The 11,454-nt window shown below is 44.9% G+C and overlaps 1 protein-coding gene across 3 annotated transcripts in view; it reads left to right on the top strand.

The window, feature by feature from the left end:
* Positions 1-1,715: 1,715 nt before the first annotated feature.
* Positions 1,716-11,454, top strand: part of PARP4 (poly(ADP-ribose) polymerase family member 4) — a 54,066-nt gene continuing 44,327 nt past the window's right edge. For all 3 annotated transcript variants that reach the window (XM_069467763.1, XM_069467765.1, XM_069467764.1), the window contains exons 1-3: positions 1,716-1,820; positions 7,700-7,832; positions 10,027-10,228. In XM_069467763.1, coding sequence (XP_069323864.1) covers positions 7,701-7,832; positions 10,027-10,228 — 334 coding nt within the window. In that variant the 5' untranslated portion in view covers positions 1,716-1,820; position 7,700. The remainder of the gene's footprint in view (positions 1,821-7,699; positions 7,833-10,026; positions 10,229-11,454) is intronic.

Here is an 11,454-nt window from a genome sequence, read left to right as displayed (position 1 = left end):
GCCTAGCTCACTGCAACCTCAAACTCCTGGACTCAAGCAATCCTCCTGCCTCAGCCTCCCAAGTAGCTGGGACTACAGGCACATGGCACCACGCCTGGCTAATTTTTACTATTTTTAGTAGAGACAGGGGTCTTGCTCTTGCTCAGGCTGGTCTGCAATTCCTGACCTCAAGTGATCCTCCTGCCTCAGCCTCCCAGTGTTTTGTGACTTTTTAAAACTATCTTTTTAAAGATTGTATTTTTTTGTCATCTGTTGTGTCTGAAGTCTCTGTTCCTTTAGCTTAGTGCTCAGCTAATAGTTTGAGATGGTTTTCTTAAATGGTTGTAGGAAAAAAGAAAAGAAAAAGAGAGAAAAAAGAAAAAATATATTTGCCAGGTTTTTGCAAAGTGGATCTGTATTGGGGCGTTCATTCTATGCTTAGCCAGGCCATTTATAACTCTGCTTAAGCTGTCACTTACTGTTTGCACTAAACAGAGGTAAAGCTTAGGTCCTTCTCAGGTCTTTTCTCAGCGTGTTTCCTGCCCTTGGCATGCGCACAGCTTTCTAGACGCCCCAGTATAAATGAGAGCGCTTCAAAGCCCTATTCTTGCGAATAATCTCACTTCTGGATTTTCCTCCTAAGCTTTGGTCTTGTCTAACTTTTGCCCTTATTGTTTTGTTTTGTTTCGGGGGTTTTTGTTTGTTTGTTTGTTTTTGTTTTCCCCAGGCAGCAGCAGCTTGTTCATTTGCCTTTCAATTCTTTCTCTAAAGAGATGGAGTCTCGCTACTATGTTGCCCAGGCGAGACTCAAACTCCAGGGTTCAAACAATCCTCCTGCCTCAGCCAAGCCGAGCTTTGCCTTTAGGTGTTTTTGAGGCATACCCTCCATGCAGCTGCTTTTCTGCCCTGACAGAGTTCTGAATTAGGAAAGCAAAGGCAAGCCCCTGTATCGGTCCTTCGGGGAGTCCCCAAACAGGATGAAACAGACAAATATAATTTCTCGGGACAAAGTCTGCTGTGCTCCTTCCGGAACCAGGTAGCCCCACCAGGAATGAGAGCTGACAAGGGGAGTGGAGCGAGGGTAAGTTAAAATATCACGAATGTCTCTACCTAGTTGTGGAATGATCTGGCAGTCGCCTTTTTCCTGGTTCAGCACTTGCTTGTTTGCTGTAAACCTTTGACAAGTAAATCCGTACCCTGTCCACTAAATCTTCTATTCCTTCCCGTCTCGTTTTATTCAGTATCCTGGGAATCTGATTCTTTCCCATTACTTTACTTCCTACTCAGTATTCTCAGATCCCTATCTCCAGCCGCCACCTCTTTTGAATGATTTACAAACACTTATCACGAACTTCAAACCCAGGAAGTCCTAAATTAAGTTTATTGTCTTACTCTCCTGTTTCCTCAATCTCCAACCTTCCCGAAATTTGCTTCTTTCCCACCCTGGGGATTCCTGCCGTTTCTCAGTTAAATAACAGCACCGTCCACCCACCCACCTCTCCCAGACTCGAACTTGGGAGTGATCCTCGTTGGCCAAGTCCTGCCTGAAAGGTGAAACTGACGCCCAGCCTCGATCCTCCGGCGAATCCCGGAAGGAAAAACCCGGCCTGAGCCGGTCCCGCCCCGCGCCTGGCGAGGCCTAATTTCCCGGCTGGGGGCGCCCGGCCCGCGGTGCTGGGCGGGGTTCTGGCCGCCGTCGCCCGGCTCCGCCCGCCTGGCCGCGCCGGAGGCCGGAGCCCGGAGTCCGGAAGCACCGGAGTGGGGAGTGCCTGGGATCAGGGGCGCCGGGAGCGTGGAGGACCCAGAACTGGGGGCTCCGGAGCGAGCCGGATCCTCAGCAGGTGCGCGGGCGGGGCGCCAGGGGGTGCCAGGCCGGTCCCCGCGGAGACCCTGCGCGGTGAAGGTCTCCGTGGCCCTGGCCTGGAGGTGGCGCCTTCGCTGGCCGCGGTAGCTCAGTCGTCGGTGCTGGGGGTCCGGCGGCGCCCTCGGGCTGGGGCGGGGTGGGGCGGGGGGATCCGCCGGCCTTCGCGCGTGTCGCGGTCGCTCCGCTCTGCCCTGCGGCGACGGGACACTGGGGGCTTCGGGAGATCGTCCACGGGAGCCGCGCTCGGGCCAGAGTCTCCCGACCCCTGCCGTGCTCGGGAAATGAGCAGGTCGCAGGAGGACGCGGTGCTTCCCGTTCCAGGGCGTTGTCCAGATGGCTCGTCTTTCTGAAAGTTGGGCTTCAGAGGGAACTTGCGCGGAATCATGGCGGTATGGTGAAGAATCAGGAAATAGCATCTGACCTCGTAATTGGGAGCACCGTGGTAGAAACAGTGCGCTTCTCTAGGTCCAAAGTTGAAAACCTGCGACTCAGTTAAACCATTCCTACGGGAATGTTGAATGAGTCATCCAGGGAGTGAGCTGGTAGATCACAACTTCTAGAAAACCAGGGCGCTGCTGAATATTCAAGCTCAAGCCCTTTGGATTCTGGACTGCTAAATGACAATAAATAGATGACAATATTCCGAGCATGTGATTATGATAGAGGAGAAATTCACTCTTGAATATGTGCATGTTGCAGTTTGTTGTATTATATTTGACTTGATCTTTTGTTCAGTGAGCATTTATTAGTTCCTGTCTGTGTGCTTAGAGTTACTGTATCCCATGGGGGTAGGAGTGAAACCGAAGTAGTACCCTCGATTTTTAAGGGCTTAATAATCACATCTGGTAGGTGTGGTATTGATGCCATTTCAGTCCAACTATGCATAGAGTGTCAGAGGCTTTTCTAAAATCGTGGGCTTTGGCCGGGCGCGGTGGCTCACGCCTGTAATCCTAGCACTCTGGGAGGCCGAGGCGGGTGGATAGCTCGAGGTCAGGAGTTCGAGACCAGCCTGAGCAAGAGCGAGACCCCCTGTCTCTACTAAAAATAGAAAGAAATTATCTGGACAACTAAAAAATATATATAGAAAAAATTAGCCGGGCATGGTGGCGCATACCTGTAGTCCCAGCTACTCAGGAGGCTGAGGCAGGAGGATCACTTGAGCCCAGGAGTTTGCGGTTGCTGTGAGCTAGGCTGATGCCACGGCACTCACTCTAGCCTGGGCAACAAAGTGAGACTCTGTCTCAAAAAAAAAAAAAAAAAAAAAAAATCCTGGGCTTTAATTGATGAATAAAAGAGTAAGTAAGCATTTTTTGAATGTCCACTGTGTATCAAAAGTGATCTGGATTCCAAGCATATAAACAAGGCACAGCCCCTCACGTAGGATTGACCCACGTTGGAGAAATTGGCGTTAAGAATGGAGAATAGCCAATGATTGTAGAGGTGTGTGATCAAAGCTGCAGGGTTTTTCCGGGAGGCCCAAATCTGGGCAATCAGAGGAAGATTTTCCGGATGGGGAGACCCCGGGGCTTTCTTAGAGGACATGCCAGCGGTAGAGACCAGGACCTGTGAGGTAGGAAGCCTCTTGATTTCAACAGCGGCAGTGGTTTATGAGTACAGTAGCCCGGAATTGGAGGGGAAGTGCCAAGAGTTTCTCAGGAGCTGGGGCTGTGCATACTTTCTTTGCATAGAAAATGCTCAGTAAATGTTTTAGGAAGGACCTGGGAAGGGGACAAACTGGAGTGGCCTGTGTGGATTTGCCTTAGGATAACTAGCCCCTGATGTCTATCAGAGCTGATATATACGCAGCCAGGACTGGTGAAAGCATGAATGAAGTCTGTTTAGGGAATGCTTTGGAAGAAAGAAAAGACTGGTGGCGCCTGTCGGTTAGGAAGCTGTTAACCCTGAAGGGGTCTGGCATTGAGAGACTGGAGAGAATCTGCAGGAAGACAGAAGTCAAGGCCTGACTTGAGATTTCACAAAACTCAAAAGTGTTTCCATACTTACCACGCAGCCTCGCATGCTAAGAACAGGCCAGAGACTTATGTTTAAAATGTTTATACTCTGGTTTCATAACTATGTGAATGTACCTAATGCCACTGAACTGTGCACTTAAGAGTATAAGATGGCAAATTTTATGTTGTGTATATTTTACCACAAATAAAGAAAAGGCTGAAAAATGTTTATACTCTTTGAATCAGTAATTCCACTTCTGACTGTCTATTCTAAGGAAACAATGGCGGAGATTTGGCCAAAAATGTATGTACACACATTTTCCTCAAAGTATATTTATAACAGTGTTAGGTCCGGAGTGGAAAGAGACACACATGAAGCGTCATGTGAAGCAAAATGTTGTTTATTTTGAGCATCTGGGTGCAGATAGGTGGAGGCGAAAAAGGACCCACAAGAGAAAAGGGGAGAGCCTTGGGTTTTATAGAGGGTTTTTCCAGGGGGAGTAAGTAAGTGGGCCAGAATAGCTGCTTGTAATAAATTTTTCTTCAAATATCCAACTCCTAGGACCCCTTCCCCAGTCACATCCATCCTTCAGCTCTGGCATTGTCCTTATCAGGAGAGCCAGGGAGGGATAAACTTTGTCCCTCTCAGGGAGGGATGCTGGCTGCAGCTGTCTGTTAGATTTATGAAGTCCGGGGACTCTCCAGACTCCAGCGGCTATTGTTTCACAAGCCTAAGTTTTGCATTAACCACATTCTGTCCTATACATACTTTTCAGGTTCCCACCTGGAACAAATCTAGCAAATAGTGAACAGTTTTAAATAACCAAATATCTGATGACTTGGGAAGAATGAAATAAATGCAAAACTTATATAGCCACTACAAACACCTTCAAAGAATAGTGACATAGGAAAATTCTCATTAAAAGTTAAATAAAAACAACTGGCTGTAAAATTAAATATATAATATTAATAAATAATTTATAAAATATAATGATATAGGAAAGAATAATGCCAGAAAGAAATATATAAAAATATCAATAGTGGGTTATTTATGGATGGAGGGATCAGGTACTTTTTTAAAAACAACTTCGTTGACCCATATATATATATATATATATATATAACTATTATGTAATAATAAAAAAACTATTAACCTTTTTTAAGGTTACAATTACGATAAGGTTATGATTACGTTCACCCATCTTAATTATACAATTCTATGACTTTTAATAATTTACCAATTTTTTTTGGTAAATTATTGTTGTGCACCATCACCATAGACTAGTTTTGAACATTTCCATTACTTTGGGTGCTTTTTTTTTCCTTGATAGTGGTTAATGTTTAATATAAAAAATTATTCAAACTCTTTGTTGGTAGTTCTACTTAAGTATTTGTTTTTGAAGAGGATCATTGGAGATGCAAACAAAGGTTTGCATGTAAAGATGATCATCACAGCTTTTTTTGATCCTAAAAATTATAGAGATGATTTAATTTTCCAACAATAAAGAAATCTTTTATTTATGGTACACACCAAATACAGCCTCTATTAAAAGTATTTTCTAAGAATGTTTAATGACAAAATGCTAAAGATGCAACGCTGACTGACAACCGCAGGACAAGCATTACAAATGCAGTGTGATTTCATTGTGATGGTGATGTATCTGTTACAGCACATTGACCTAGAAAACAGCCTGGAAGAAAAAAGCAAAACAAGATGTTAACGTGGCCTCTGGGTTTTGAGATTACTTTGTTATTAATTCAGTTCTGAATTTTCCACAGTTGAGCATGAATTACTTTTCTAGAAAACATTTTAAAAAGAAAACAGGTCACATGACTTAAGAACACACCCCGAACAGATCTGCAGGTGGGCCTTGGCCAGCATAGGCAGAGGTATGGTGTCACATAGGGACTGTCCTGAACATTGTTAAAGATTAACAGTGTTAGTGTATTGTCTGGTTTTTAACTGCCAGAGATTAAGAGTAGGATAGATTATCCTAAATAGTATGGCCTAATATCTTATCCTTCCTATCTATAAACAGATGCTAATTATTAATCAATCTGAATGTAAGAGGTAATGAACAAATATGAAATTAGTAAATGTTAATGTTATGGAAAGGCAGCGTTAAATCAAGGTACTTCAGTTTAACCAGAACGCATAAGAAAAGAAAAAAATGTGAACTCCGAATTTATTCATTCACTGGACGGATATCACGTGCCCTATGCCTTGGGTTGGGGGGGACACGGTGTGGGGTGGGATGGGTTATGGTCTCAGGGATAGGGGCTGGTATGTGTGAAGGCTTGGAGGACCAAGCCTCGGTTTCACCCCCCTGAAGGAACAGCCGTGTGGCCGCGACAGAGTGGGACAGAGTGCAGGGAGGGCGAGGCTGAGCAGCTGGCAGGGTGAGGCTGGAGACACCTGCTGGCCCTTAAACCATTTTAATTGAAATATAATTTTCAATTAGCCGGGCATGGTGGTGCATGCCTGTAGTCCCAGCTACTCGGGAGGCCGAGGCAGGAGGATCGCTTGAGCCCAGGAGTTTGAGGTTGCTGTGAGCTAGGCTGACGCCACGGCACTCACTCTACCCCAGGCAACAGAGTGAGACTCTGTCTCAAAAAAAAAAAAAAAAGAAATATAATTTTCAAAAAACAAGATTCTTCAGACTACAGTGTGCAGAAGTTGGAGCCGAGTCAGGACTCCACGAACGGGGACGTGGGCCAGGGTGGCAGTGGCGTGGACAAGCGGGTAGGAAAAGGCTGTATTTCGCGGCAGCGATGGCTGGAGATGCGGCTAGCGGAGCGGGTGGGGGTGCCTGGAGTCAAGGGTGGCACCGGGCGGCTTGAGAGGCCATCTGGACAGCGGCGTCCATTGCCAAGAGGCAGCTGGGTCGCCTAGGTTGGGGACGAGGCGCCCTCTGGGGCCAGGGACAGAACTGGAGATAGGGGTGTCGGGGAGGTGGCCCTGCGTCTCCAACTGGGAACCTCGTGGAATGGGTGCCAGCACCCAGCACCCCCAGGGCAAAGGGTAGGGCGGGGACTCCGGCTGGGGGAGCAAACGGCCACCGGCAGGCCAGGCGGTGGCCAGGCGGAGCACAGAAGGACAGCAGAGCGCCCTCCCGAGTGACGAGTGGCGCGGGCGTGTTCCTCCATGCCACCTGCGCAGCCTGCCCCCGGGAACACCGCTCCATCGCCACAGCCTGCTTGGCGGAACCTGTGAGACGTAACTCCGGCCCCTAAAAAGTGACACACAGCTACTGGGAATTAAATCTAACATCTCACCATTTATTAGTTTATTGTCAAATACACATTTCAATTCAAAATATGCTTGTTTTTCTTAGAAGAAATTATTTTCTATATGTGAGAATGTGTGGTACAGTAAAAGAATTAACCTCCAATGCATTCTAGTGTGTGTGTCCACACACATATTACACTTAAACATAAGTTGTATGTTTTTATTACTAGTTATTCAGTTCTCCAGAATGGCTTAACAGAAACTCACGTAACTAGTGAGTCTCTTTGAATTCATAGAATTATACATAAAAACCCATGGTTTCACTATCACATAATTCCAACTTTAAATTACAAATAAATGCTTCCATGTTTTTGAGCCACACACTTGATCTGTAACTGAAATCTGTCATGTTTTCCTTAAGACGTATATTATGATCTGTACAAAGATATTTTTGGTGTCATAATATTAGTCGTAAAAGCTAGAAATGATTCTAAAGCCAACACATACTGCAAGCTAGGATGGCGTTCGGTTTTTGCTATGACATGATTGCTGCGTGTTTAAAATAATGCCCAATTTCCCAACACTTTGCATGTAGAAAAATTCTAAATTCACTGTAATTACAGTTACTTGAAAGAGACTCCTTAAAACAATGACTTGAAACTTTTTCTCCTACAGGATGACTGTGGGAATCTTTGCAAACTGTACCTTCTGTTTGAAAGTCAAGTCCTTACCTCGGCCGCAGAAGAAAAAGCTACAAACTGACATTACGGAAAATGGTGGAAAGTTTTCCCTTTTGTTAAATCCTCAGGTATTTCCAAATCTCATAAAGTGCTGTATGATAAACGTCGTGTGTTCAGGGAACATGGGCCTGGGTTAGAAGAGAAAGCAGAGAGGCCTGGCAGCAGGAGACAGCGAGTGAGCCGTGCGTCACAGCGGGAGAAACTCTGACGCAGCCCGGTGGGTGGCTGGGCCCAGAGAGGCATAGGAGGCCCAGTGGTCCCCCAAGCTGCGGGACAATCATTCCACATGCCCTCTGAAGCAGGTATTATTAGAGCCCAGCCAAAGACAAAACTAGAAAGAATTTCAGCCTCTGTGCACAGCCCCACTAGACTGACCAGAACCACTCCATGGTGGATGGTGTCAGATCAGGGAGGAACACTGGTCATTTGTTTGTGGAAACCACAGGAAGGGAGGTGCAGTCAGGAGGTGGCTTGAGATCGGAGTGAAGCAAGCCTTTCCAAAGGGCTGGTGTCCATGTGGCCCTCGGTTTCTGGTTAGCAAGGGAGGGGGTACAATGAGGCGTATCTGACCTCCTGTCTGTCATGGCCAGGAACTCAGTTTTAAGATTTTTCTGGGGTCTCCTTGCCAAGAGGGGTTCTGTTCAGTCAGTTGGGGGCTTAGGATTTTATTTTTATCTCTCCCTCACATTCCTCGGGCTGCTCTGCGCCACTTTTCTTTCTCAGCCCCCACAGACTCAACACAAGCTTTAGGTGCTGTTGGTCAAGGCACTGTCTGGACCAGGCATGGTGTGCTAGTGACTTGTTATTGTTATTGCTGTAAAAAATAACATACACTCATTGTTATTTTAAAACATAGAAAGAATTCCAGGCCAGCCAAATCTATTCTTGAATGAGAAAAGTCATAGTGCGCAGCATTTGCAAAAACCACACTGTAGTGACTCTCTATTGTATCAACCCTGGAATGACATTTATAAGCGAGGCTCCTAGGGGCAGAAGGACATGTCGTGCAAACTGATCTTTGTGGTGTAGCTTGTGCTGCTTGTTTTACTTGTTTAAAGGCTAAGCTACCTTCCATCTCTTGAAATGAACTGTAGGCCTGACAGATACAGAATTTCACAGATGGATGAAATCTTGGAAATAATTAAGGTGAACCTCCTCTTTTTAAACCACCTCATTGTAAGAAGTAAAAATTGAAGTCCAAAAGCATCAGGTGCCAGGGCTGCGTGCCCCTGTGGTTGGCCCTTCCCTGGTTGATGGATGGAGGGGCTGACTCGGCCTGCCCCTTCCTGGACCTCAGCCCTGAGTCTTGGCCACAGCGAGCCTCATCTGTTCTGTGAAATGCATTCAACTCGAGCTGAATACCAAAGATGGGATATCCCTATTTCCCTCCCTCATACCGCTGCCCTCACTCAGCTGTCCCACCACTTTTGTGGACCCGTGAGGAATTCGTACCTGCTGTGCCTTCTCAGTTGCCTCCTGGTGGAGAATTGCCAACATGGTCTCTTCTTTTTCAAAGCTCTCACATATTGTGAGTGCAACCTTTTGGCAGTTTTTTTGTCAATGTGTATAAACATTTAAAGTGTGTATACCAACATTAGAAAGAAGGAGATAGCTCTGTATATAATGATAAGGAATGATCACCAAGATAAATTAAGTGGAAAAGTTCAGAAGAGTGTAGATGTATAGTATGCTGCCATTTGTCTATGTGTAGAATAAGCTCTGGGAAGATGCATGAGCAGCAAGGTATAGCGAGTGCCTCTGGGGAGAGGAACTGGGAACAATAGTGGGGAAGAAGTTAACATACCATCATTGTCATTGTACATTTTAGACATTCTACAATGTGCATGTACTATTCATCCAAAACTAAATGAAATTATAAATTCACAAAATAAATAAAAAGTAAGTGTTGAACCTCCCTTTCGACTCCTAAGGAAATAATCGAACAAGTGCACAAAGGTGTGTACGTGAAGATGTTCCTCACGGCATTGTTTACTATAGTGAAAATCTAGAAATAACCACTAGGGTTGGTTAATCAATTATGGTACATCGATTTCAATATTCTTTAAAAACTGTTGATTGTTAAAATTTTTACATAATTAGAAATTGTATTATTTATAAATATTTTAGAAATCTGAGAAAATTAGTATGAACAACCTTAAAATAAGACTTTCTAAGGGTGAAGATTACAGATACAAATTATTTAAATTTGGTTTTTACTATTGCATAATGGATTGACTCTTTTTTCTTCTCTGTTTTTCTTAGTGCACACATATAATCTTAGACAATGCTGATGTTTTGAGTCAGTATCAATTGAACTCTATCCAAAAGAACCACATTCGTATAGCAAACCCAGATTTTATATGGCAATCTGTCAAAGAAAGGAGACTCCTAGATGTAAAGAATTATGATCCCAGGCAGTCACTGGACATCACACCATGTCCTGATCAAAAGGCGAGCGGTTCTGGTAAGTATGTCACAGCAAGCACTTGATGTGTTACAGGTGCTATAATAAACACTGGGGTTTGTTGGAGATATTAGAGACAGAGAATTGTCTAGAAATACTATAAAAACAATTAGATGGGCTGGGCGTGGTGGTTCATGCCTGTAATCCTAGCACTCTGGGAGGTTGAGGCAGGTGGATCGTTTGAACTCAGGTGTTCGAGACCAGCCTGAGCAAGAGTGAGACCCCGTCTCTACTGAAAAAAAAAAAAAAAAGAAAAGAAATTAGCTGGACAACTAAAAATATATATATAAAAAATTAGCCGGGGCCGGGCGCGGTGGCTCATGCCTGTCATCCTAGCACTCTGGGAGGCCGAGGCGGGAGGATAGCTCGTGGTCAGGAGTTCGAGACCAGCCTGAGCAAGAGCGAGACCCCGTCTCTACTAAAAATAGAAAGAAATTATCTGGACAACTAAAAAATATATATAGAAAAAATTAGCTGGGCATGGTGGCGCATGCCTGTAGTCCCAGCTACTCAGGAGGCTGAGGCAGGAGGATCACTTAAGCCCAGGAGTTTGAGGTTGCTGTGAGCTAGGCTGATGCCACGGCACTCTAGCCCAGGCAACAGAGTGAGGCTCTTGTCTCAAAAACAAACAAAAAAAAAACAACAAACAATTAGACATCTTATTACCTCAGAAAATGGACAGTGAAATAGTAAGGGACAAAAGACTACTTTAGCAATAGAAATAGATTTCTTAATACTGAGTTTAGTGTGGTCAGATTCAAGATTACCACAAAAACACTAATCATCTCAGAAAACTTGATTGTCATTTTAACCGGGGAGTAGGTGGGGAGTCTTTGTGTTAAAAAATTATTACGACAACTTAATGACTAGAAATTTTATGACCAGAATTTTTCTAAAGAAGTTGATTTCTCAAAAGAAACTCCTTTATAAACCCAGATTTTTATTTTGGAATCTGGCCAAGAAGAAAGGTTTTGGACATAGAGAAATGCACTTCTCATGAGTCACATCAAAAATCAAGCAGTTCTGGGCCAGGCCCAGTGGCACACCCCTTTAATCCTAGCACTTTGGGAGGTCAAGGTGAGGTGATCACTTGAGGCCAGGAGTTCGAGACCAACATAGCTAGACCCTGTCTCTACAAAAAATAGAAAAATTAACCAGGCATGATAGTGCACACCTGTAGTCCCAGCTACTCGGGAGGCTGAGGCAGAAGGATGGCTTGAGCCCAG

Source organism: Eulemur rufifrons, chromosome 4 (assembly GCF_041146395.1).
Source record: "Eulemur rufifrons isolate Redbay chromosome 4, OSU_ERuf_1, whole genome shotgun sequence".
Taxonomy (NCBI): domain Eukaryota; kingdom Metazoa; phylum Chordata; class Mammalia; order Primates; family Lemuridae; genus Eulemur; species Eulemur rufifrons.
This window is presented reverse-complemented; position numbering and strand designations above follow the sequence as displayed.